This window comes from Papio anubis, chromosome 18 (genome assembly GCF_008728515.1).
Source record: "Papio anubis isolate 15944 chromosome 18, Panubis1.0, whole genome shotgun sequence".
Classification (NCBI taxonomy): Eukaryota; Metazoa; Chordata; class Mammalia; order Primates; family Cercopithecidae; genus Papio; species Papio anubis.
Genome location: NC_044993.1, coordinates 71,743,774 through 71,771,745, shown reverse-complemented (window position 1 = coordinate 71,771,745; position 27,972 = coordinate 71,743,774). Strand labels below are relative to the sequence as shown.

At 46.3% G+C, this 27,972-nt stretch overlaps 2 protein-coding genes across 2 annotated transcripts in view; one reads left to right on the top strand and one right to left on the bottom strand.

Annotated features, from left to right (window-relative positions):
* Window positions 1–7,587, bottom strand: part of LOC101000026 (ATP-binding cassette sub-family A member 3) — a 60,105-nt gene extending 52,518 nt beyond the window's left edge. The window contains exon 1 of the mRNA XM_003916379.4: window positions 7,432–7,587. The gene's annotated coding sequence lies outside the window, so the exon portion shown is untranslated. The remainder of the gene's footprint in view (window positions 1–7,431) is intronic.
* On the top strand, window positions 6,004–8,008 carry LOC103880263 (translation initiation factor IF-2-like). The gene has a single exon (XM_009195764.4). The coding sequence runs from the start codon at window positions 6,736–6,738 to the stop codon at window positions 7,888–7,890; it is 1,155 nt and encodes a 384-aa protein (XP_009194028.1). The 5' UTR covers window positions 6,004–6,735; the 3' UTR covers window positions 7,891–8,008.
* Window positions 8,009–27,972: the final 19,964 nt, after the last annotated feature.

The window sequence follows — 27,972 nt, the reverse complement described above, 5'->3', positions numbered from 1 at the left end:
CCTTCAGGGAGAAGACCCAACATCCCCATATTGCCACCAGGAGTCTGCCACAGCCAGCCAGCATCAAAGGTCTGCGTGTATGGCACTGAGGCACGGAGAACAGTCAGTTAATGTAGGCTGGTAGAATCCCTGGTCTTTTAGGGTATACAAGACAAAAAAGCATTTGTTCATTCAACAATTGCCTTGTTTTTGCTATCTGATGCGCACTTGTACAAGGTACTAAGGATCTGGAAATGAAAATAACATTCTTTTTTTTTTTGAAACAGAGTCTCGCTCTGTTGCCCAGGCTGGAGTGAAGTGGTGCAATCTCGGCTCACTGCAATCCCTGCCTCCTGGGTTCAAGCAATTCTCCTGCCTCAGCCTCCCGAGTAGCTGGGATTACATGCGTGTGCCACCATGACAGGCCAATTTCTTGTATTTTTAGTAGAGACAGGGTTTCACCATGGTGGTCAGGCTGGTCTCGAACTCTTGACCTTGTGATCCATCCGCCTCGGCCTCCCAAAGTGCGTGCTGGGATTACAGGCATGAGCCACCATGCCTGGCCGATGATAACATTCTTAATGCAAGGAGTTTGCAGTCCCCGAACACTTGCATGCACTGTAATTGCTGTGACTGATGCTAAATAAAGTATGGCAAGATTCAGAAGAAGATAAGAATTAATTGCGTGTGAGACAGCGAGCAAGCAAGACAGGGAGACGGCCCGGGAGGGTGATGGGGGAAGGTGACCTGGGAGGCCAGTCTTGAATGACTCATTAGTTAGGACAGGAAGGACATTAAGGATCCTGGAGACAGACTGTGTATGGGGAGCAGCGAGTCATTCGGAGTGGCAGTGCAGAGAATGAGCCAGGAAAGGCAGCAGGCCCTGGGCCCACGTCATCAAGGCGCCAGACACTGCACCAAGAAGGGAGCTCGGGGTGTGTCCCAACAGGCAGTGATGCTGGGTGAGGGTGACTGGTTTTGTTTAATCCTTTATTCAGGACATGATCTTTTTTGAGGGAGGGGTGCACAGTAAATATTTGAAAATGTCTAATTCAATGGATCCTGTGGATGAAATCCCCAAACACCAGTAATTTTTTTTTTTTTTGAGACGGAGTCTCACTCTATCACTCAGGCTACAGTGCGGCCTGATCTTGGCTCACTGTAACCTCCGGCCCCCAGGTTCAAGTGATTCTCCTGCCTCAGCCTCCCAAGTAGCTGAGGAGTACAGGCACCTGCCACTACACCCAGCTAATTTTTTGTAGTTTTAGTAGAGATGGAGTTTTGCCATGTTGGCCTGGCTGGTCTTGAACTACTGACCTCAAATGATCCACCTGCCTCGGCCTCCCAAAGTGCTAGGATCACAGGTATGAATCACCACCGTGCCCGACTTAAATATTATTTTCTGTTTTTTTTTTTTTTTTTTTTTAGACAGTTTCACTCTTGTTGCCCAGGCTGGAGTGCAATGGTGTAATCTCAGCTCATTGCAACCTCTGCCTCCTGAGTTCAAGCAATTCTCCTTCCTCAGCCTTCTGAGTAGCTGGGATTACAGGCACCTACCACCACGCCCAGCTAATTTTTGTATTTTTAGTAGAGACGGGGTTTCACCGTGTTGGACAGGCTGGTCTCGAACTCCTGACCTCAAGTGATCTGTCCGCCTCTGCCTCCCAAAGTGCTGGAATTACAGGTGTAAGCCACTGAGCCCGGTCCTAAATATTATTTTTATATATATAAGCAGGCACATTTATAGGGTATGGTCCTCGCCCCTTCCCAGTGGTCTCCAAGTGGGGTGGGCTAGACAACCTGCAGCAGTGAAAAAGTGATGAGAAAATCTACTTGTAAGTATTTTTCTTTAAAAATGCGAAAAAAATGGCTTCACTGATATTTCTGTCTGTTTCCTGCAGGGACAGGGTCTCAGTCACACACTGTTATCCAGGCTGGAATGCAGTGGTGTGATCCTCCTGCCTCAGCCTCCTAAGTAGCTGGGACTACAGGTATGCACCACCACACCTGGCTTTTTTTTTTTTTTTTTTTTTTTGTAGAGACGGGTCTCACTATGTTTCCCAGGCTGGTCTCAAACTCCTGAGCTCAAATGATCCTCCTGCCTCAGCCTCCCAAAGTGCTGGGACTACTGGCATGAGCTACCATACCCTGCCAGCTTTACTGATATTTAGTACTTGGACAGACCCTAGTGTTCACGCTGGCTTGTATGTCAGCAGCTGTGGCATCCTGACTGAGGAGGAGGCACCCTGTGATGTGGGGGGTGATGGTGGGCCCTCACCACAAGTCTACTTTAAGCATCTTAGGCATGTTGGAGTTTACAAGTTTCAGGGTATTCCAGTTGTGGTCAATTAAAACAAACAAACAAACAAACAAAACAAAAAAACTCAAGACCCTTAAAATAATGAAAGCTTTACAATATTTCGCAGTGATGCGGAAAATGACCATGAATATCTTTTGTGTGACTTGGAGGTTTACTGGTCATTTCATGACTTAGTACTTCAAAGAGTCAGAAAATTTAAGGAGAAGCTACAGATTTTCTTTTGTGAAAAGTTCCAAATCTGGAGATATTTTTTCGTTTTTAATGACAAATGACTGCAGCAGTGTGTCATCTACCTTTTTTCTTTTAAATAGATGCAATGCAATCTGTTCCTTCAAAGAAAAGGTGACAATATATGAGTTACAGCTTTTCAAAAAGAATCCGTACCAAGAATAGAGCATTTGTGAAAACAGACATTTGAAGAGGTTTCCACAATGACGTGACTGCGTTCCCAATGATGCTACAAGCGTGCTGTCTACATGAACATTTACACCCGCACATCAAAACATCAACACCAGAATTTCCACCTACCCTGACAGTCACTGAACATATCCCAGCCCAAATTCATCAAGGGCCCTCAGATGATGGGTAAATGAAATTGAAAAGTACCCTGCCTGGTAAGCACAGGGTTTGTGCCTTTCTCTGTATTGTGTTTATGTGCAAATGCTGTTAATAACTAGGGCCTGAAATAAATACATATATGTGTGTGTGTATACATATATATATATATATATATATATTTTTTTTTTTTTGAGACAGTTTCACTCTTGTTGCCCAGGCTGGAATACAATGGTGCAATCTCGGCTCACTGCAACCTCCGCCTCCCAGGTTCAAGTGATTCTCCTGCTTCAGCCTCCTGAGTAGCTGGAATTACAGGTGCCCACCACCATGCCCAGCTAATTTTTTTTTTTTTTGTAGAGATGGGGTTTCACCATGTTGACCAGGCTGGTCTCGAACTCCTGACCTCAAGTGATCTGCCCACCTCGGCCTCCCAAAATGCTAGGATTACAGGCGTGAGCCACCTCGCCTGGCCAATAAACAGAACTTACAATTGATCTTAAATGCTGGGACTCAGGATTCAATAAGAGTTGATAAATGGGATGTGGACACGTGGTTTTCATCTTTAAAAAGCATGTTTATACAATAGTTTTTGTAGCATTCATATGTTGGATAAATTTAATCATGCTTATTTCACCTCTTTTTTTTTTCTCTTTTAGAGACAGGGTCTTGCTCTGTTTCTCAGGCTGGAGTGCAATGGTGTGATCATAGCTCGCTGCATTCTTGAATTCTCAGGTTCAAGCGATCCTCCCTCCTCAGCCTCCAGAGTAGCTGGGACTTTAGGTGCATGCCATTTTTTTTTTTTTTTCTCTTTCAGTAGAGACAGGGTCTCACTATGTTGCCCAGACTGGTCTCAAACTCTTGGCCTTAAGGGATCCTCCCATCTCAGCCTCACAAAGTGCTGAGTTTACAGGTGTGAGCCACCATGCCTGGCCTTTATTCCTTTAAAAGATCTATATTTGTATATATTTCTATGTCCATAATACATCAGGACACTAATTGTAATTTATAATACATAATATATATCGGGCTGCATGTTTACATTCACTCACACATAATGGTACACATGAAAAAAAAGTCTGAGGCCTGTTTTTTTTTTTTTTTTTGGAGACAGAGTCTCACTCTGTTGCCCAGGCTAGAGTGCAGTGGCGCGATCTCGGCTCACTGCAAGCTCCGCCTCCGGGGTTTACGCCATTCTCCTGCCTCAGCCTCCCGAGTAGCTGGGACTACAGGCTCCCGCTACCACGCCTGGCTAATTTTTTGTATTTTTAGTAGAGAGGGGGTTTCACCGTGTTAGCCAGGATGGTCTCGATCTCCTGACCTTGTGATCCACCTGCCTCAGCCTCCCAAAATGCTGGGATTACAGGCGTGAGCCACCGCGGCTGGCCTTTTTTTTTTTTAATGCAGGGTCTCACTCTTTTGCCTAGGCTGGAGTACAGTGGTGTGATCATGGCTCACTGTAGCCTTGACCTCCTGGCTCAAGTGATCCTCCCACCTCAGTCTCCCAAATAGCTGGGACCATGGGTGTGCACTACCATGCCCAGCTAATTAATTTTTGTTTTAGAGATGGGGTCTTGCCATGTTGCCCAGGCTGGTCTTCAACTTGTGACCTCAAGTGATCCTCCTGCTTTGGCCTCCCAAAGTGCCAAGATTACAGACGTGAATCAATTGCACTGGCCAAGGCCAACTTGTATACTCAGTGACCCTTGTGGGGACGAGGTAGGAACAAATGCACAAGCCACAGCCATCAGCTGAGAGCTGGGGAGGCTGGTTTGAGGCTGTGGCACTGGCATCGCAGGCCCTGGCAGAGCCCTAGCTTGCTGGCGCTCATACTCAGCACCACAGGCGCTGCCCGGAGTTGGAGGCGGCTGCCTCCCTAGGAACACAGGCTCTGCGTTTACACTGAAATTCTGGCAGGGGTTCACAGGGTGTATTTTTAAGCCAGAGATGTGGTTCCAAAGGGAGCTATCAGGAGAGACTTCCACAAAATCTCTGCTGCTGCCTGCTTCCCTAACCCTTGCCGTGGCCTCAGTCTTGTTCTCCGTCCAGCTAGCTGTTCTGCCTCCCTAGCTGCAGAAAACGAGGTAATGAGGCAATGGAAAGTCCCCAGAGAGTGGTAACCATGGATGTTCTGCAACAAGTAAGGTAGCAAGGACCTCGTTACATGGCTCCCGCAAAGGCACCGGTCTGCCTGTTGGCTCTAAACCTCTCCAACACCACAAACACTCTGAGCCATTCAGGAGAATGGGGTCTGCAAAACTCTTCCGGGACAGGGTCTGACATGCCTCACTCTTCCCCACAAGATGTGGGCCTTCAGTGTTTTGTCTGCCTAGAATATCACCCAGCATAGCTTTCTCTACTTGCCGACACCTACCCATCACTTCCCAGCCCACTTCTAGTGCCATGGCCTCTGTGAAGCTTGTTTCAGGGGCACTTTGTCTTGGCTGCCTGAGCAGTGGAATTTTCCAGGGCACTTTAAGGCAGAAACTGACATCTGAGGCCCACCCCTGGAGATGCTGGGTTGTTCTGGGCCCAGGCTGGCTTCCCATGTAATTGTAATAGGAAGCCTGGGTGGAGACCTTCTACTCTTATTGGAGCCACCCCTCCTCCACCTCTGGTCACCTGTTGCACCTTTTCTAGATGTGTCATGTGGTACTCATCTTGTTCTGTCTTCCATCACAGTTACTTGTGAATAAAGCATCTTTTTAGCTCTATCCTAACACCCCCCAAGAGCAGGGACTGTGTACGATTCATTTTTTTTTTTTTTTTTTTGAGACAGAGTCTCGCTCTGTCACCCAGGTTGGAGGGCAGTGGCGCCATCTCAGCTCACTGTAACCTCTGTTCAAGCGATTCTTCTGCCTCAGCCTCCTGAGTAGCTGGGATTACAGGCACGTGCTACCACGCCCAGCTAATTTTTTATATTTTTGGTAAAGACGGGGTTTCGCCATGCTGGCCAGGCTAGTCTCCAACTCCTGACCTCAAGTGATCCGCCCGCCTCTGCCTCCCAAAGTGCTAGGATTACAGGTGTGAGCCATTGAGCCCAGCCTCCAATTCATCTTTCAACTGTGCACAGGGCCTTCCCCGTCAGGGCCGTTCCCAGAGTTCCAGAATGCTTCCCTTCAATAGACTCTACAGTCTCCGGAAGCAGGGCTGGGGAAGAAACGGCAAACCAGGGATCTTACCTGGGCCTTCCCAGTTGAGACTAAGTCAAAATGGGTTCCCGCGAGTCTGCCTGGCTCATGCAGATGGAAGGCTAACCTCTTTTTAGAAACAACTCGCACTACCCTCTCCTGTTTCAAAAGAGCTATCTGGTCAGAATGGTTGTAAGTTACCTTAGGAAGGGAGAGGCGTCGTCCTGTTTGTCAGACAGAGTTAGCAAAGGTTCAATTTAAAAGAAAAATTCTCTAAGAAGTTAAAAATAAAAGTGTGGGGAGATTCCCATGACATCCATTTTTATCTATTTTTCCCTTTCTCTTACATTTCCCAAGAGGCAAACTTTCTAAAACAGTCTTAGTCTTTTCAAGTTTACAAAAGGCAGCACCCAGACTATCTGAATAAAATGATAGGGCGCCCGGGAGAAGAGTGCACCTCTCCCACGTGCACCCTGCCTGGCTCCATGCTGTCGCGGGGTCTAGCTACTCACTCAGCGGGCATTTCGGGAGTTCCAGGAACACAAACCCCAACAAGATCCAATCCATGCCTTCCCGGAGTGCACAGTCCAGGACGTAACCCCGCGAACAAGCGGCAATTACCCTCTGAGGACATGGCTTCATCCGTGCGACAGACACCAAGCGCCTTCCCCACGCCCGTGACCATAAGGTCGTCCCGGCCCTCCTGAAGCGTGAAGCCGGCTTGGAACAGAGCCAAGACACACGGACGCGATGCACACAGGCGTCCTGACGGAGGGCACCGAGAACTCGGCCTCGGCGACTGCCACAGGCCCCTCCGCCTGGACTAGCGGCTCCCCTTCCCCGCCCCCACACAGCGGAGGGCGCGGCAAACGCCCACCGCGGACTGTGGGCCTTGGATTCGGATTCGGAGGCGCCTTGCATTCGGATTCGGAGGTTCCTCGGAACGAGGGGGTGGGAGCAGGCGGAATCCAACCCGGGCGGCTTTGCCACCGCGCGCCCGGCCTCCCCGCGACAGAGAAGCGGCGCCATCTCCGCAGGTGCGCGGTGGACGCCTGCATCCCTCGGGCCCGGGGCTGTCGGGCGCTACACATCCACCTCCTGGGCGCACACAGAGGGCCTGGGCCGTGCCGAGTCTCGGCAGGATTGAGCTTCCCCGCGCGGCGCGGGCTCCGGCACTGCCCGCAGTGCGGGACACGCCCAAGGCTCGGATGGGAGCCGACGCTGCGGGAGCGGCACCTGCAGGGAGCGCCGGGAGCCGAGGCCGCGGCGGGAGGGGCGGGCGCGGCCGGCGGGGATGCGGGGTCGCGGGAGGGGCCCGCAGCCCAGGCCAAAGCTGGGGGCGGCCCAAGGCCCAAGCTGGCCAGCGAGGGTGGGAAGGGCAGACCCGGGTGGGGACCGCAAGCCCCGGGAACAAGCGCGCGAGCGGCGGGTCCCGGCGGCACTCACCGAGCCTGGGCGCCGGGGCGGCGGCGGCCGGCGCGCGGCCCTCTCGCGGGGTCCCCTCCCTCGGCCACCCGGGCTCTGCTCCAGCCTCGCAGTGGCGGAAGCACTGACAGCTGCGTGGCCGCCCTGGAGGGGAGGGGGCGCCTGCGACCCGCGACTGGCGGACGCACCGGCCGTTCCGGCTCCAGCAGGGGGCGCGGCGGCTCGCGCGTGCGCAGTCGGCCGCCCCTGCAGGTGCCCGGTCCACCCCCGGCCGCCTCGGCCGCTCCGGCCAGCCCAACCCCGCGCCTGCGCAGTGCCCCGTGCATCTCGCCCTTGCCCGGCAGAGGGCGCGCTGGCTTGCGCGTGCGCAGTCGGCCATCCGGCGAGGACGCGGTTCGCACCCGGCCGCGCGGCAGCCCGTGCCTGCCCACTGCCCCGTGCCAGCGCCTATGTCCAGCAGGGGGCGCGCAGCGGCGGTAGCCGAGCGAGGGCGCGGCGGCTCTGACAGGAATGGCTGTGCGCACGTGGGGTTCACAGCGGTGAAAGTCTTCACACCTGGAAATTTGACTTTGGCCCTTCCATTTCTCCTTATGCACTGTCTTTCCTTGGGCCCTCGTCACTCCTGGCACTGGGAGGGAGCGGCCTCACGGGCCGGGACAGCCTTTGAGTGCCCACCAAAGCTGAGGTGGCTAAGCAGGAACCCTTCTGGAATCTCGGGCTGGCCAAAGCAGCGCCGAGCTCATGAGTGGAAAGACGCAGTGTGTGCCGATGGCGGAGCCTCCTGTGCTTGAGGACAGGAGGCTTCGGGGGTCGCCAGCCGGGTAGGAGTCACCTCAGGCAGGAGGGACCGGGCCTTGTCGGAGTCACCTGGCTGGCGGTGGGGGGGCGGGGCCGGCCCAGGAGGAGTGGAATCAGACCAGCCCGGTCAACGAGGAGGAGTGGGGGGAATGGAAATGGAATTGAGGGAATGGAGGGGAATGGAATGGAGGGAATGGAATGGGAATGGAATAACGGAATGGAATGGAACATGGACGGGAGTGGAATGGAATGGAATCTGGAATGGAATGGAATCTGGACGGAGGAGTGGGGTCTGAACTGATCCGGAGGGGTCGGGGCTCAGTCTGACGGGAAGAGTGGGGGGGGTCGGGGGCCACCTGAGGGAGGGTCTCTGGGGGGGTCGGGGCCACCTGAGGGGAGGGTCCTGGGAGGGGTTGGAGCCACTGAGGGGGAGGGGTTGGGAGGGACAATGGGAGGGGATCAAAGGAATGGAGGGGATGGTCGGAATGGTGGCTGGCCGAGGGGCTGGGAAGGAATGGAGGAGTTCAGGGTCGGGAATGGAGGGTCGGGTCGGGGAGGGGCCGGAGGGCCGGATGGCCGGGGAGGGGCCCGGAGGGGTTGGGGTCAATGGAGGGGCCCGGGAGTGGACATGGCCAAGGAGCCGGGAATGGAATGGAAGGAAGGGACGGGTCGCGGTCTAACGGGAGAGGGGTGGGGAGGTGAGTCGGGTGCAGATCGGGCTGTGGGACTGGGTCGCCCCAGGCAGAGGAGGCTGGGAGGGGCGGGCCCCCTTGGCGTGGCGGGGAGAGGTGGGTTGAGGGACTCCCGGGCTCGAGCGTGACGGCGGGCGCCGTGCGGGGCCGACAGTTGCCGCGGGCCAGGGACAATGGGTCTCTGACCGCCGCCAGCGGCCGGACCACAGTGAGGTGCGTCCGTGGTCCCGGCGCCCCGGGTGAGGGAGGGCTGCTGCCCGTCCTTCCGCTGCGAGCAGCCTGCCACCCGCACCGCCAGCCCCGCGCCCAGCCAGCCGCCGGCACCACAACCCGACGGCCGGGGACCTAATATAACGCAAGGAGCCGGCGGCGGAAATCTCCCACCCCCAAGAATTCTGATGGAGTAGGGTTTGAGCGGCTCGTTCCCCATTTTAGTGTGTACATAGCACCTTTTACTCTGATGATGTTCTGCGAAGCCCATTCCACGAGCAAAGGGACATCGTCAGGTTCATGGCTAGATCCAGGGTCCTAGAGTGCCTGGGGTAGAGGAGGCTCTTGCTAAATAATTTGTTGAATGGAGTCACAGGCCTGGCTTCCGATCTTGGCCCACTAATTAATGTAGACATGTCATTTTATCTTTCTGAATCTCAATTTCCTATCCCTAAAATTGAAATTATAATAATAGTAGTTAATAATAGCAAACTCAAAAGTTTTTTGTTGATGTATTCTTTTCTTTTTTGGGTCAAATGAGAAAATGCAAGTTTAAGTGCTTACTACAATACCTGACATAAATGCCAAATAAATGGTAGTATAATGTGAGTATGGCTAGGGATTTACATAGCCTAGTCTCCGTAATGAGCATACAGGAAAAAAAGAAAACCCCCAAACAATTGAATGCAGTTACAGGATGGTTGGGGGAGTAGATTATCATTGTGCTGCAAACATTCTAAAACCCCCCTTTCCCCGTCAATCTTCACAGACTGCAACACTTCAACCAAAATGTCTTCCCCATTCTCTACTTCCTCCCAGAAAGTGATGTGAACTTGGCTGCTTGGCCCTCTCTTCACCCAGCCATATCCTCAATCATTTTTCTTTCCAAAATCAATCCTTGCCATTTCCAAACTGAATTTGTCAGACCTTGAACGTTTTTCCGGCGTTTTCAAAACCTGATCCCAATTCTCGGTAACCAAATCCAGTACCAGAACTGGCTGACTCAGAATTTACCTTAGATGTAAGATAGGGTAGGAATATTGGAAGAAAGATGACCTCACAGATCAAGACAGACAATTGCAGGATACTAATTTTATATCTTTTTTCTTAACCCTGTCAGGTTGTTAATTATTATAATCACAATCATGAGGTGGGAGGGTGTGAAGGCTACTGGGAAAAGTGTCTTATACACAAAATTTTCAGGCTCTGGACTGTTTAAAAACAGTTGCTCATAGTGAGCTGGACCCTTTTGATGCCCTTCAACAATCACTGGATAATTCATCACCTTGTGCTCAAGGCCCATTATTGAAAAAATAAAGCAAATCTAGATGCTCCACCTAGTCATTTCTCTCCAGATGGAGGCCCAGATAAGGTCATAATTTCTTCAAAGTTACCCAGTAGAGCTGAGATGACAACCTCCGTGTTCAGGCTCCTGGATTCTACCCCTCTCTTGTATGGAAACACTCACATCCATATACCATGAATACATGCTGAGAAATTGAAGGATACACTCCTTGAAGTTACAATGGTTCAAACATTTCTTTCTTTTCTCTCAAGATTGATGGTAAACATTATAGTGGATAGTGACACTCATAAACAAATCTTACAGCTTCACAAAAGGCAGTAAACCTAGCCATTACACTAGTTGGCTAAATATAATTAAACCAATAAGCTCCGAATTCTTTGAAGAGGTACAAATACTATATCCTATCCTATCCTATCTATCTATCTATCTATCTATCTATCTATCTATCTATCTATCTATCTGTCTGTCTGTCTGTCTATCAATCATACAATAGTACCCAAATTGCTGATATTCAATGCAGTATCTTAGAATAGGGCTTCTTTGATTGTTTCCCTGGGAATGATGCTATAATTCAGAGATGCATTGTAGACCAAGGGCTGTACACATATTCCTTCATTCAGTGATTGGGAAGCATTATATTGTAATGGTTAAAGCCAGACTCTGGCCACACTGCCTCAGATTAAATTCCAGCTCTTAATGTCTTTAGGCAAATTACTGAACCTTTCTGTGCCTTGGTTTCCTAGTGTAAAATGAGGATCATAACAATTCCTCATAGAATTGTTGTGAGAATTAGATGCATTCAAACATCTAGAGTACGGGACTTAGAAAAGTCCTTGGCATTCAGCAAGGGCTCAATAAGTGATCTAAGCATTACACTGTATGCTTTGGAAACAAACAAATGAAATTTTTTTTTTTTTTTTTTTTTTTTTTTTTGAGGTGGAGTTTCATTTTTGTTGCCCAGGCTAGAGTGAAATGAGTGATCTCGGTTCACTGCAGCCTCCGCCTCCCGAGGTCAAGCAATTCTGCCTCAGCCTCCAGAGTAGCTGGGATTACAGGCATGCACCACCATGCCCAGCTAATTTTGTATTTTTGGTAGAGACGGGGTTTCTCCATGTTGATCAGGCTGGTCTCAAACTCCTGACCTCAGGTGATCCACCCCCCTCGGCCTCCCAAAGTGCTGGGATTACAGGCATGGGCCACCATGCCCGGCCAAACGAATGAAATTTATGTGTTTTGCAGGATCTCACAAAACAGAGTTGCTTAATTCGATTTAGTTTTGACTGTGTGCTTACTATATGCCAGATGAAACTTGAAATAAACATGTAAATAAGCCACCATCTATACTTTAATAGAATTACATTTTACTGTTTCTTATGGTTTTTCAGTTGTTCTCTTGGGTTTTCTATGTATACAACTTAATAACATGCAAACAATCATAATCTAGTTCCCTCTTTGCCTATATTTATGCCTCTTGATTCATCTTATCATCTAACTGTAGTAGTATAGGGCCACCAGGAACTTATATAGGGTACCATGCCTGGTGAGAAATTGCCAAGAGGTGATCCCTGCCTCCCCACCTATTAGATAAAGGCAGCTCTTTTGAATGAACCTATTAGTTAAAGGCACCCAACTGCACAAACCAATTAGATAAAGGTAGCCATGAGTGGACCTTTCAGCCAACAGATTCAGCCTTAGGCCAGGGCGAGTGGAGCATAGAGTGGATCTCAGCCCTGCTTCTCATCCTCTTAGCCAAGTGCCCTGGTGTAGGGAACAGCCCTCATAACTGGACACAATGGCTCTGGGTTACCGTTTCCAGAATAATGCTAGAAAATAATGTTGCCACTGGCATTCTAATCTTGGTTTTGTCTTAATTGTGAATGCTTCTGTGGTCATCAGAAAATATCTTCGCTTTTGATTTGAGAAATGTGTTTTTAGCACATTATAGACGGTTTTGTTTCTAAGGACTTTTTTAAAAAGTATCTAAGAATAGATGGAAAATTTTATCAAATGCTTTGGGAATTTATTGACATTATGTTTTTATTCCTTTGACCAATTGATATAATGAATTAAAGTAATAGAAATCATAATGGTGAAAATAGTGGATCATTCCTATATTTCTGGAAGAAATTTTCCATTTGTTCATGGTATATTATTCTTTTAATGCACTTCTAGATTCTATGTGCTAGCAAGGATTTTTACATCTTCTCTTTACTAAGAATGGGCTTTAGTTTTTTTTTTTTTTAATGGTATCATTGTCAGTTTTTTTTTTTTTTTTTTTTTTTTTTTTTTTTTTGAGACGGAGTCTCGCTCTGTCGCCCAGGCTGGAGTGCAGTGGCGCGATCTCGGCTCACTGCAAGCTCCGCCTCCTGGGCTTACGCCATTCTCCTGCCTCAGCCTCCCGAGTAGCTGGGACCACAGGCGCCCGCCACCTCGCCCGGCTAGTTTTTTGTATTTTTTAGTAGAGACGGGGTTTCACCGTGTTCGCCAGGATGGTCTCGATCTCCTGACCTCGTGATCCACCCGTCTCGGCCTCCCAAAGTGCTGGGATTACAGGCTTGAGCCACCGCGCCCGGCCCATTGTCAGTTTTTGATATCATCATTAGCTAACCTGATTTTTTTTCAGTGGAAGTTTACCCTCTCTCTGCTTATGGATTAATTTAAATAGCATTAGAATGACCTATTGCTTGTAGTTAAAAATAACTTACCCATTTGAGTTTTTGCACTTACACTGCTTGGAGGACTCTGACAAATTTCTCAATTTCTTGAACAGTTTGTGTGAAGAAATATTTATGTTTTAAAAAAGTCTCTTACTGGATTATGGTAGTAACTTCTATTTTCCTAATCAACCCATCCCAGACAGATTGACAAATTTATTAGCATAGTGTTACAAAAAACATTTAATTTTCTGTGCAACATTGGGTATTTTTTCCTTTTCATTCTTCATTAATATGTCTGACAGTGTGTTTGTTCCTTTTTTTGTATTGACTGGATGTGCTAGTGGATTATTTATTTTAGGGGTTTAATTTCCCTGTCAATCCTTCTTTTTTTATTTCTTTTGTTATTGTTATTATTTTTTTGAGACAGGTTTTCTCTCTGTCATCCAGGCTAGAGTGCAGTGGTGCAATCATTGCTCACTGCAGCCTTGAAGTCCTGGGCTCAAGCAGTCCTCCTGCCTCAGCCTCCTATAGTAGGCCTGTCTAATTTTGGTTTGCGGTTTTGGGTTTTTATTTTTTTTGGTAGAGATGGGAGTCTTCCTATGTTCCCCAGGCTGGTCTTAAACTCCCAAGCTCAAGAGATCCTCCTGGCTTGGCCTCCTAAAGTGCTGGGATTATAGGCTTGAGCGACTCTGCCCAGCAACCACTGATTTTTTTTTTTTTCTGAGACAGAGTCTCACTGTATTGCCCAGGCTAGAGTGCTGTGGCATAATCTCAGCTCACTTCAACCTCTGCCTCCCAGGCTCAAGTGGTTCTTGTGCCTCAGCCTCCTGAGTAGCTGGAATTACAGGTGTGTACCACCATGCCCAGCTAATTTTTGTATTTTATTTATTTATTTGAAACAGAGTCTCACTCTCATTACACAGGCTGGAATGCAATGGTACAATCTCAGCACACTGCAACCTCTGCCTCCCAGGTTCAAGCGATTCTCCCACTTCAGCCTCCAAAGTAGCTGGGTTTACAGGTGCCTGCTATCACACCCGGCTAATTTTTATATTTTTAATAGAGATGGGGTTTCAACGTGTTGGCCAGGCTGGTCTCAAACCCCTGACCTCAGGTGATCTGCCCTCCTTGGCCTCCCAAAGTACTAGGATTACAGGTGTGAGCCACCGTGACTGGCCTAATTTTTGTATTTTTAGTAGAGATGGGGTTTTGCCATGTTGGCCAAGCTGGTCTTGAACCCCTGGCCTCAAGTGATCCACCTACCTTGGCCTCCCAAAGTGCTGGGATTACAGGCGTGAGCCACTACTCCTGGCCCTGAGATATATATATATATTATATATATATTAGATCAAATAGTTTTGCCTTTTCTGGAGTGTTAAATAGTTAGAATTATATAGTATGTAGCCTTTTAGATTGGCTTCTTTCACTTAGTAATATACATTTAGAGTTCCTCCATGTCTCTTCATGATTTAATAGCTCATTTCTTTTTGTTTGTTTTTATTGTTTTTGAGGTGGAGTTTCACTCTTAATGCCCAGGCTGGAGTACAATGGCGCGATTTCGGCTCACTGTAACCTCTGCCTCCTGGGTTTAAGTGGTTCTACTGCCTCAGCCTCATGAGTAGCTGGGATTACAGGTGCCCACCACCACACCGGCTAATTTTTTGTAGTTTTAGTAGAGATGGAGTTTTGCCACATTGGCCGGCTGATCTCGAACTCCTGACCTCAGGTGATCCTCCCACCTCGGCCTACCAGAGTGCTGGGATTACAGGTGTGAGCCACCGCCCCCCGCCCAGTTTATTTCTTTTTAATGCTGAATAGTATTTCATTGTCTGGATGTACCACAATTTATTTATCCATCCACTTAGAGAGGGACATTTGGTTGCTTGCAAATTTTGGCAATTATGAATAAAGTACTGTAGACATCCACGTGCCGGTTTTTGTGTGAACATAAGTTTTCAACTTGTTTGATAAATACCAAGGAGCATAATTGCAGGATCATGTGGTAAGGGGTTATTTATTCTTGTGAGAAACCTCTTGTCTTTCTAAGTGACTGTATCATTTTGCATTTCCACCATCTATGATCAAAAGTTCCTGTTGCTCTATACCCTTGGTATATCCATCGATTTGGACGTTTTAATAGGTGCGTATTAGTCTGTCTGTGCTGCTGTAAAGGAATACCTGAGACTCTGTAATTTATAAGAAAGGTTTAATTGGTTTATGGTTCTGCAGGCTATACAGGAAGCATGTTGCCACCAGCTTCTGGGGAGGCCTCAGAAGACTTACAATCGGCCGGGCGCGGTGGCTTAAGCCTGTAATCCTAGCACTTTGGGAGGCTGAGACGGGCGGATCATGAGGTCAGGAGATCGAGACCATCCTGGCTGACACGGTGAAACCCCGTCTCTACTAAAAAATACAAAAAACTAGCCGGGCGAGGTGGCGGGCGCCTGTAGTCCCAGCTACTCGGGAGGCTGAGGCAGGAGAATGGCATGAACCCGGGAGGCGGAGCTTGCAGTGAGCTGAGATCCGGCCACTGCACTCCAGCCTGGGCGGCAGAGCGAGACTCCGTCTCAAAAAAAAAAAAAAAAAAAAAAAAGGAAAACTTAACAATCATGGCCTAAGGCAAAGGGGGTGCCACCACTTCCCATGGCTAGAGCGGGAGGAAGAGAGTGGGGAAAATGCTACACACTTCTACCATGAGAACAGCACTAGGGCAATGGCACTATACCATTCATGAGAAACCATCCCCATGATCCAATCACCTCCCACCAGGTGCCACCACCAACATTGGAGATTACAATTTAACATGAGATTTGGGCAGGGACACAAATTCAAACCATATCAAGGTGTGTAGTGGTATCTCATTGTTTTAATTTAGAGTTCCCCAATGATGTATAATGTTGAGTATCTTTTCATATGCTTATTTGCCATGTATATATTTCTTTAATGAAGTAACTGTTTAGGTTTTTTGCCCATTTTAAAATCAGGTTGTTTGTTTTCTTATTGTTAAGAGTTCTTTGTATATTTCAGATAATAGTACTTTATCAGATATGTCTTTTACAAATATTTTCTTCCAGTCTGTGGCTTGTCTTCTCATTTTCTTGATTGATAGAATATTTTGCAGTTTAGGAGAGAGTTTTTCATTTACAAAAATTTGCTGTTTTTGCTTTTGGTGTTTTTATTTTATTGATAATACTTTTAGTGTAGTGTGATCTAGAAATGTGGTCAGTATCATTCAACCTCTTAGAATTTGAAATTTTCTTTATGGTCTATACATACTCTGTTTTCATGAATAGTGCATGGTGTGCATAAGCTTGTTTTTAAAAAAAATTTTTAGAAACAGGGTCTTGCTGTGCCACCCAGAGTGGAGTACAGTGGCATGATCATAGCTCACTGCAGCCTTGAACTCCTGGGCTTAAGCGGTCCTTCTGCCTCAGCCTCTCGAGTAGTTGGGACTGCAGGTGTGTGCCTCCATGCTTGGCTAATTAAAAAAATTTTTTTTTAGTGACGAATGTCTTACTATGTTGCCCGGGCAGGTCTTCAACTCCTGGCCTCATGTGATCCTCTTGTCTTAACCCCTGAGTCATTGGGATTATAGGCATGAACCACTGTACCTGGCTCTATTTTTTAAATCATATGGGAAACAGAGGTGTTACATACCAAAAGTACAATAATACTAGTTTTTTGTTTGTTTGTTTGTTTGTTTTTGAGATGGAGTTTCACTCTTGGTTGCCCAGGTTGGAGAGCAGTGGCGCAATCTCGGCTTACTACAACCTCTGCCTCCCGGGTTCAAGCGATTCTCCAGCCTCAGCCTCCCGAGTAGCTAGGATTACAGGCATATGCCACCATGCCTGGCTAAATTTTGTATTTTTAGTAGAGATGGGGTTTCACCATGTTGGCCAGGTTGGTGTGAAACTCCTGACTTCAGGTGATCCGCCTGCCTCGGCCTCCCAAAGTGCTGGGATTACAGGCGTGAGTCACTGCACCTGGCCAATAGTAGTTTTTGTAGTTATCTAAAAAGTTACCTGTACTGATAATTATTTATTCATATGGCTTCAAGTTACATCTAGCATTCTTTTGTTTTAGCCTGAGGAACTTCCTTTGGCATGCTTTTTTGGGCAGGTCTACTAGTGACAAATTTCTTTAGCTCTTATTCACCTAAAAAATGTCTTAATTTCTCCTTCATTTTTGAAAGATAGTTTCGCTGGGTGTAAATTCTTGACAGTTGTTTTTGTTTGTTTGTTTTTTAAGCATTTTATATATATCATTCCACTGCTTTTTTGCCTCCCTGGATTCTGATGAGAAATTAGCTGTTAATCTTATTGAAGATTCCTTGTACAAGTTTCTTCTGTCTTACTGCTTTCAAGATTCTCTCTTTGGGCTGGGAATGGTGGCTCACACCTGTAATCCCAGCACTTTGGGCGACTGAAGTGAGAGGATCACTTGAGGCCAGGAGTTAAAGACCAGCCTGGGCAACAAAGCAGGCCCTGTCTCTACAAAAAATAAAAAAGTTAGCTGGGCGTAGTGGCATATGCCTGTAATCCCAGCTACTTGGGAGGATGAGGAAGGAGGCTCACTTGAGCCTGGCTGGTCAAGGCTGCAATGAACTATGATCATGCCACAGAGCCAGACCCTGTCTCAAAAAAAAAAAAAAAAAAAAAAATTCTGTCCTTATCTTTTTTTTTTTTTTGAGACGGAGTCTCTCTCCCCCTGGCTGGAGTGCAGTGGCGTGATCTCGGCTCACTGCAAGCTCCGCCTCCCGGGTTCCTGCCATTCTCCTGCCTCAGCCTCCCAAGTAGCTGGGACTACAGGCACCCGCCACCGCGCCCAGCTAATTTTTTGTATTTTTAGTAGAGGCGGGGTTTCACCATGGTCTCGATCTCCTGACCTTGTGATCCGCCCGCCTCGGCCTCCCAAAGTGCTGGGATTACAGGCGTGAGCCACCGCACCCGGCTATCTGTCCTTATCTTTAGCATTCTACAGTTTCATTATAATAACTGTCTCTGTGGGTCTTTTTAAGTTTCTTGTACTTGGAGTTTGTTGAGCTTCTTGGATCTGTAGATTCATGTATTTATCAAATTTTAGAAGTTATTATTTCATTATTTCTTCAAACATATTTTTATCTCTTTCTTCTCCTGGAACTTCCACAATGTGTATTTGGTACACTTGATAGTGTCCCATAGGTCCCTTAGGCTCTGTTAAATTTTCTTCATTTTTTTTTTCCTGCTCCTTAGACTTGGTAGTTTTAACTGCCCTATCTTCAGGTTTGTGGATTCTTTCTTCTGCTTGCTCATATCTTCGTTGAATCCCTCTAGTGAATTATTTTGTTTCAGCTATTATGCTTTTCAGCTCCAGCATTTCTATTTGGTTTCTTTAAAATTGTTCTGTTTATTGACATTTTCTGCTTGTACACACTTCATTCTTCTGATTTTCTTAAGTTCTTTGTCCATGATCTTCAGCTCTGAGAATATTTAAGACAGTCCATTTAAAAGTTTTGCCTAGTAAGTCCTATGTCTGGGCTTTCTCAGGAATGGTTTGAGTGGCTTCCTTTTTTCCTGTGAATAGGTCATACTTTCCTATGTCTTTGTATGGTTTGTAATTTTTTTACTGAGAGCTATACATTTTGAATACTGTAGTTGGTAGCTCTGGAAATCAGATTCTCATCTTTCCCCAGAAATTCCTATTGATACTTGATGAAAGCTGCAGTTGTCCATTTGTTTAGTGACTTTGCTAAAAAGACTATATTTCTTGTTGTGTGCGAGTACTGAAGAATTCTGTTTCATTATCTCTGCATTCGGCAAGTGACTTGACAGATTTTTTTTTTTTTTTTGAGACAGTGTTTCGACCTTGTTGCCCAGGCTGGAGTATAATAGCATGATCTTGGCTCACCACAACCTCTGCCTCCTGGGTTCAAGTGATTCTCCTGCCTCAGCCTCCTGAGTAGCTGAGATTACAGGCATGAGCCACCACACCCAGCTAATTTTTGTATTTTTAGTAGAGATGGGGTTTCTTCATGTTGGTCAGGCTGGTCTCAAACTCCCGACCTCAGGTAATCCACCCGCCTTGGCCTCCCAAAGTGCTGGGATTATAGGTATGAGCCACCGTACCCAGCCGACAGATTTTTTTTTTTTTAATACCTGGATTCGATAAGAAAAGAACAATAAAGGGTTTTCTGTTTCTTTCAATTCCCAGGATCAGTGTCACCTGAGAAGCCACTGTAGCCCTTGGGTGTTGAAACAATGGCCATTGTCTGCACTGGCCCCTCAGTGATCAAAAGCAACAATCAAAACACACTACTCCAATTTATGAAAGACAGAATCTCTATTAGACTAGACTCCAGACCTCCAAACTAGTTGAGACAGTTCAGGCCAGCTCAATAGGTGTTTCAGTTGAGGGATCAATTCCTGGAAGTTCCTATTCCACTGTCTCCTGTGATTCACTCTGCATTCACTCTTTTTTTCTTTTTCTTTCTTTCTTTCTTTTTTTTTTTTTTTTTTTGAGACAGAGTCTCGCTCTCACTCTGTCACCCAGGCTGGAGTGCAGTGGCACGATCTCAGTTCACTGCAAGCTCCGCCTCCCGGGTTCACGCCATTCTCCTGCCTCAGCCTCCCGAGTAGCTGGGACTTCAGGCACCTGCCACCACACCTGGCTAATTTTTTTTGTATTTTTAGTAGAGATGGGGTTTCACCATGTTAGCCCGGATGGTCTTGATCTCCTGACCTCGTGATCCGCCTGCCTTGGTCTCCCAAAGTGCTGGGATTACAGATGTGAGCCACCACGCCTGGCCTTTTTTTTTTTTAGATGGAGTTTCGCTCTTGTTGCTGAAGTTGGAGTGCAATGGCGTGATCTTGGCCCACTGCATCCTTCCACTCCCAGGTTCAGGTGATTCTCCCGCCTCAGCATCCCAAGTAGCTGGGATTACAGGCATGTGCCACCATGCCTGGCTAATTTTTTATTTTTTTATTTTTTAGTAGAGATGGGGTTTTGCCATGTTGACCAGGCTGGTCTTGAACTCCTGACCCCAGGTAATTCACCTTCTTCGGCTTCCCAAAGTGCTGGGATTATAGGTGTGAGCCACTGCGCCTGGCCTGCATTCACTGTTGAAGATGCTGCTTCTAAAATTCTTGTGTTCAGGAGAAGGAAACACTGTCTCTGTATTTAGGAAGTAGCATTACAGGGAGTATAGTAAGAGACAAGAGACACAACACATCCAAGAAGGAAGACTTTCCAGGAACAATAGTCATATTTTCTCCATATTTATATGAGTCTTGTTTGTTTAATTTCTTTTGTGCAAAGTTAGAGATGCTTTCACCTGAGAAAAAATATATTCCCCTTTCTGTCCCTGCTGGAAAAATGTTTTCTGTAAATGAAAATCTCATTTTTGTTATAATAATAGTATCTAAAAATTAAAGCATATATTACATTTGGGAAACAAGAAGATTGAGAAGAGAAGGAACTTTCTGCTATCCGAGGTATTTTTCTTTCTCACAGTCATTTTTGCTTCACATCCCCACAAAGACTGCATACCCTTTAATTCATTCATTCATTAAATATTTACTGAGTTTCTACCATGTGCCACCTCTGTTCTTATGTCTGGGGATTCAGTGTTGGAAAAAAAAAACAGAGCAAAAGGTTCCTGCTTTCACAGAACATAAATTTGAGTAGGGATATCAGATTAAAGAAGCAAATAAATAGCATGTAAATCTTTTTTTTTTTTTTTTTTGAGATGGAGTCTCGCTTTGTCGCCCAGGCTGGAGTGCAGTGGTGGGATCTCGGCTCACTGCAAGCTCCGCCTCCCGGGTTCACGCCATTCTCCTGCCTCAGCCTCCCAAGTAGCTGGGACTACAGGCGCCCGCCACCTCGCCCGGCTAGTTTTTTTTGTATTTTTTTAGTAGAGACAGGGTTTCACCGCTTTAGCCAGGATGGTCTCGATCTCCTGACCTTGTGATCCACTCGCCTCGGCCTCCCAAAGTGCTGGGATTACAGGCTTGAGCCACCGTGCCCGGCCTGCATGTAAATCATTTAAAAGTGCTAAGAAGAAAAATAAACATGAAAAGTTGATATGACATCTATAGGGATGTTGAAATTTTATATAGAATGATCAAAAAGGCCTCATTGAGAAAGTCATATTTGAGGAAAGATCTGAAAGAAGTAGGAGAAGTAGCAGTGTTGATACACGAGGGAAGTGTGTACTTGACAGAGAGATACAAATTTTGAGGCAAAAATGTGTTTGGTGTGTTTTAGGAATAGCAACTATGCCTGTGACACAGGAGCAGGGAGAAGGAGAGAAGTAAAGTAGGAGACAGAATGAGATAAGAAAGTGAACAGGCACTATATCATGTAGAACTGTGTAGTTCATTGTAAGACAAGGCTTTTGCTTGGAGTGAGATAAGAGCCAGTAGAGAGTTTTGAGCAGAGAAGGAAGCATGATCTGACCTAAACAGGGTCACCCTTATTGCTGCATGGACAATGGATTGCAAGGTGGGAAGGGCAGATGTACTGATACCACCAAAGAAGGTATTGCAGAAATCCCGGCAAGGGACGATAAAAATAGGGGCGGTGAAAGGGATTGAATTCTAGGTCCGTTTCAGAGGTAGAGGCAACAGGATTTGCTAACTAACTAGATTTGGAATGTGAAAGAGAGAGAAGTCAAGAATAATCCTGTATAGAATTAAATACTGAGCCGAGCGCGGTGGCTCACGCCTGTAATCCCAGCACTTTGGGAGGCCGAGGTGGGCGGATCACGAGGTCAGGAGATCGAGACCATCCTGGCTAACACAGTGAAACCCTGTCTCTACTAAAAATACAAAAAATTAGTCAGGCGTGGTGGCAGGCACCCGTAGTCCCAGCTACTCAGGAGGCTGACGCAGGAGAATGGTGTGAACCCAGGAGGTGGAGCTTGCAGTGAGCCCAGATGGCGCCACTGCACTCCAGTCCGGGCAACAGAGTGAGACTCCGTCTCAAAAAAAAAAAAAAAAAAAAAAGGAATTACTGTTGATATTTTGGTATTTAACCTTCCAGTTTTTTATATACATGTTCATAATTTTATATATTTTTAATTAAAATTGAAGTCATCCTCTACCTACTACTTGTAACCAGTTCATTTTGTAACATGTTGCTTTCCTGTATTATTAAAAAAGAATAAGGCCAGGCCAGATGGCTCACAACTGTAATCCCAGCACTTTGGGAGGCTAAGGTGGGCAGATCACCTGAGGCCAGGGGTTTGAGACCAGCCTGGCCAATATGGTGAAATCCCATCTCTACCAAAAAATACAAAAATTAGCCAGGCGTGGTGGTAGGTGCCTGTAATCCCAGCTACTCGGAGGCTGAGGCAGGAGAATCACTTGGATCTGGGAAACGGAGGTTGCAGTGAGCCAAGATCACACCACTGCACTCCAGCCTGGGTGACAGAGCAAGACTGCATATCAAAAAAAAAAAAAAAAAAGGGGGGGGGTAATAATCCTATAACTCAAAGAATGGAACTGGCATTAACAGTGAAGAAGACTGTAAGACAATCTGTTTTAACAGGAATGAGAAAGCTCAGTTTGGGCATGTCAACTTTGAGATGAAACACATGGAAATATTGAGCCAGCAGTTGGGTATCTGGATCTAGAGTCAGAGGCAAGGTCTAGGCTGGAGATACAAATTTAGAAGTCATCAGCATATAGATGGATTCAAATCTAACAGCTGAATGAGATCACCTAAGGAGAGCACAGGCTGAGCCCTGGAGTGTATTTAGAGGTTGGGAAGAGGAGGAAGTATCAGCAAAAAAGACTTAGAAGGAATTGCTAGAATGATAGGAGGAAAAGTAGTCCAGCACAATGATCTAGAAGCCCCAAAGAAGAAACTTTTCAAGGACGAAAAAGTAACTCTTAACACTTTTGTACTATGCATAACATTTCCCCTCATTTGTTTCCTGACTAGTGGTGACCCCTCCTCTTCAGCTAGGAAAATGGCAGTGTTCAGAAAGTTAAAACTTCTTCTTTGGAAGAATTTCATCTTAAAATTGGGTATGGTTATCTGTGGGAAGATATAAGTCCTTGGGAAGGAGTGAATGTTTCAGTTAAATTGGTTCATAATAACAGGTTAAAGAACAATTAAGAACTTTACATGGACAGGGGCCCTTTTCTGCAAATGAGTCATGTCGTTATTAAAGATGACATCATTGTTACTGATTTCGGGCCATTGGTGTTACAGAAAGGTTAAAAGGAGATGTTTCAAGCTAATTCTTATTCTGTGTTTTTCTTTTTCATGTGTGGGGCAGGGAGACTGGAAGAAATTAAAGTGTTCTAAATGGAAGAGCATTCACCACATGTGTTCTGTTTGGGGTTAACATTTAGCTTTTGTTTTTATTTTAGAAGCAGAAGACTCTGGTAGCAATCCTTGAAATCTTGATGCCATTGCTATTTTCTGCAATTGTATTGCATCTTCGTTGTAATAGTGCTCCAATAAAAAGACCTGCCACTAGCTACCATGCAATTGATATCAGTTCGTTGCCAGCCTGCTTCTACTATTTTCCTTGGAAAAATAGATTTCAGCTAGTTTATATCCCTTCTAAAAGTGAAATTTTGAAGGCTGTCACGGAAATGGTGGAACAGACCTTTGATGTTGAGTTTGAAGGTTAGACATAAAGATGGGTAAGGATTGGGAGGACATTTTTATAAAGTATAGTTTGAAGTTTTTCCCTGAGAGTTCTTACCATAGTGATTCTAAATCTAGTGTCTCCAAATTCTAAAGAGCCTATGAGGTGGTTGTTGGGGGGAAGCTGTCCTAGAGATATTTTTATTATTTCAAACAATATATGGAGTTGTGTCCATATATGTCAGAAGGCTTCAAGGCTAATTAAAATGTTAAATGTTAAGTATTTGTTTTTAACTCACTATCATGACACCTGTTATCTCATATTAATCCAAAGGTCTGATTGGCAATTATGTGTCTCATAAAAAATGGAAGGCATTCAGAGGGTCAGAGGGTCTGAAATCGCTTCTAACTTTTTTTAACTGGTCTCTGCTTCTCCTCTTGTCCCATTCTAATCCAGTCTCCATGTGGAGGCAGAAAGATCTTCAAAAGCTCAGTAGGATCCAGCTAGTCTCCAGCTTAAACCCCTTCAGTAACTTCCCATTGCCCTGAGAGAAAACCAACTCTTCTCCAGGTTCTGACCCTGCTTTTTTCCCAGTCTTAATCCAGTTTGGTTCTTTATTGTGCTCCCACAGGCTGGTCATGTTGGTCTTTTACTTCCTAGAAAGCAGCTACATGAAGTTCTCTCCCGACAGGGCCTTTGCACCAGCTGTTCCTTCTGACAGTGCTTTGCCCCCAGTCCTCCCTCTGCATTGCTCCTTCTTAGTCTTCAGGTTTCAGCTGAACTGACACCTAGGAAGTCAGCTAAATCGGTTTTAGGTTTCTCACCTCTGCCTTATTCTCTGTCGTTGAACCCTGTTTTATACTTTTTATCAAAAAGGGAATTTTAATAAATGTTTACATACATATTCACCTTCTTACTTTCTGTGTATTGTCTGCCTTTCTCCACTAGACTCCACCTCCATGAGGTCATAGGACCATGTCTGTTTTGTTCACCACTGTGCCTGTTGTAGTACCTAGCCGTAATAGGTGCTCAATAAATATTTATTGAATAAATTAATGCCATTAGGTAGATAAAATTCTTCAAAATATGCAGTTTATAGGAGAAATTTTTCAAAATTACTATAATTTCTCTACATGCTATTGTAAAAGTATTCTAATAATATATAGGACATAAAGTAATACAGATTTTTCTCTTCAAACTTTAGTGCCTTTAGTGCCACTCAGTGGGGATAGTTCTTTTTTTTTTTTTTTTTTGAGATGGAGTTTTGCTCTTGTTGCCCAGGCTGGAGTGCAATGGTAAGATCTCGGTTCACTGCAACCTCCATCTCCCGGGTTCAAGCGATTCTTGTGCCTCAGCCTCCTGAATAGCTGGGATTATAGGCACGCGCCGCCATGCCTGGGTAATTTTTTTTTTTTTTTTTTTTTGAGACAGAGTCTTACTCTGTCGCCCAGGCTGGAGTGCAGTGGTACGATCTCAGCTCACTGCAAGCTCCGCCTCCCAGGTTCATGCCATTCTCTTGCCTCAGCCTCCTGAGTAGGTGGGACTACAGGCGCCCTCCACAACACTCAGCTAAATTTTTTATATTTTTAGTAGAGACAGGGTTTCACCATGTTAGCCAGGATGGTCTCGATCTACTGAGCTCGTGATCTGCCCGCCTCAGCCTCCCAAAGTGCTTGGATTACAGGCGTGAGCCACCGCCCCCACGCCACGCCCGGCTAATTTGTGTATTTTTGGTAGAGATGGGGTTTCACCATATTGTCCAGGCTGGTCTCAAACTCCTGACTTCAGGTCATCTGCCCGCCTTGGCCTCCCACAGTTCTGGGATTACAGGCATGAGCCACCATGCCCGGCCTCAGTAGGGATAATTCTTTTAAAGGCTTTCAGTTCCAGGAGTTTGAGACCAGCCTGGGCAACATAGTGAAACCCTGTCTCTACAAAAAATAAAAATTAACCAGGTGTGGTAGTCGATGCCTGTAGTCCCAGCTACTTGGGGTGCTGAGGTGGGAGGATCTCTTGAACCTACATACAAGTTAGAGGTTATAGTGAGGTATGATTGTACCACTGTACTCCAGCTTGGGCAACAGAATGAGACCCTGTCTCTAAACAAATAAAAAATAAAAATAAAGGCCCTCAATGGTAAAATGTGGGGAATCACTGTTTTGAAAGTTGTTCTTCAGCTGAGAGCAGTAGCTCATGTCTGTAATCCCAGCACTTTGGGAGACCGAGGTGGGTGGATCACTTGAGATCAAGAGTTTGTGACCAGCCTGGCCAACATGGTGAAATCCCATCTCTACTAAAAATACAAAAAAATTAGCCAGACGTGGTGGCACATGCCTGTTGTCCCAGCTACCTGGGAGGCTGAGGCAGGAGAGTGACTTGAACCCAGGACGCGGAGGTTGCAGTGAGCTGAGATCATGCCATTGCACTTCAGCCTGGGCGACAGGGCAAGACTCCATCTCAAAAAAAAAAGTTGTGCTTCATGCTTGTCTGGTATCCTAGTTATTGCTGTCATTATTGATAATCTTATGGACTTCAGATATGGTATGAGTATGAGTTTCTATGTATTCTATGCATTCTAATTCAGTTACCTTATACATATGAGATTATGAAATTTCTTTCTTTCTTTCTTTCTTTCTTTTTTTGAGAAAGAATCTCGCTCTGTTGTCCAGGCTGGAGTGCAGTGGCACCCGTAATCCTAGCACTTTCGGAAGCTGAGGCAGGCGGATTGCCGGAGCTCAGGAGCTCAAGACCAGCCTGGGCAACATGGCAAAACCGTGTCTGTACTAAAAATACAAAAAATTAGCCAGGCGTGGTGGTGCCCACTTGTAATCCCAGCTACTTGAGAGGCTGAGGCATGAGAATCGCTTTAACTCCGGAAGCAGAGGTTACAGTGAGCCGAGATCAGACGGAACAAGACTCCATTTCAAAAAGAAAAAGAGGCCTGGCGCGGTGGCTCAAGCCTGTAATCCCAGCACTTTGGGAGACCCAGATGGGCGGATCATGAGGTCAGGAGATCAAGACCATCCTGGCTAACACGGTGAAACCCCGTCTCTACTAAAAAATACAAAAAACTAGCCGGGCGAGGTGGCAGGCGCCTGTAGTCCCAGCTACTCGGGAGGCTGAGGCAGGAGAATGGCGTAAACCTGGGAGGCAGAGCTTGCAGTAAGCTGAGATCCGGCCACTGCACTCCAGCCTGGGCGACAGAGGGAGACTCCGTCTCAAAAAAAAAAAAAGAAAAAGAAAAAAAAGTCTAGATGAAGGAAAGAACCGAAAGAGATCAGTGGAGGCCCTAAACTGCTTTTGATCAAACATTCATCATACTAGGGGAAATTCAATGCTTGTTTTCATAGACTTGTAAGGCACAGAGGGAAAGAAGAAAAAGTTAAGGCCCATTCAAGGTGGGGTGTATATCTTGAGAGTGTCTCGCCTGAAATCTGGGAACCCAAATGCCTACATCGTACTGGTGGTACTTAATGTAAGGTTGTGCTGGATGTAAACATGCCCCCGACTGCCTGAATGTTGCCTTGGAACTAAGCACAGCGGGGAGGGTCCTACCCCTGAGATTTGTAGCTCAAATTCACATCACTTGGTTGCCAAAAAAAAGAAAGGTAGGAAGGAAGGAAGGAAGGAAGGAAGGAAGGAAGGAAGGAAGGAAGGAAGGAAGGAAGGAGGAGGGAGGGAAGGGAGGGAGGGAGGGAGGGAAGAAGAAAGGAAGGAAGAAGGGAAGGCAAGGGAGGGGGGAAGGGTGGGGGAAGGAGGGGAAGGGTGGGGGAAGGAGGGAAAGGGAAGGGAAGAAAGAAGGAAGGAAAGAAAGAAGCAAGAAGGGGAGGGAGGGAAGGAGGAAGGAAGGAAGGAAGGGCAGAGGGAAGGCAAGAAAGGAAAGAAGCAAAGAAAGAAAAGAGAAATCCCTCAAACTGTGAAGTGGGACAGTGGGACTCACATTGACAGGTGCAAATACATTTTTTCCCTGGAGGAATGTACCTTCATTCTGTATCTCAAGACTCACCGCAAGACTATCAAGGTCAGTGAACAAACATACTAGGAAACAGGACACCGAGAATAATTATCAGTATAACAACAGACAGCAAAAACAGACCTGGAAAGATTCCAGATAATGGAATTATTAGTCTCGTGTTATAAAATCACTATGTTTAGCTGGTTTGAAGAAATAAAAGACAACATAAAAGGATTTATAGGTAGCATGTCATTATAAAGAGTCACCTAGGCCGGGCACGGCGGCTCACGCCTGTAATCCCAGTACTTTGGGAGGCCGAGGCGGGCGGATCACAAGGTCAGGAGATTGAGACTATCCTGGCTAAC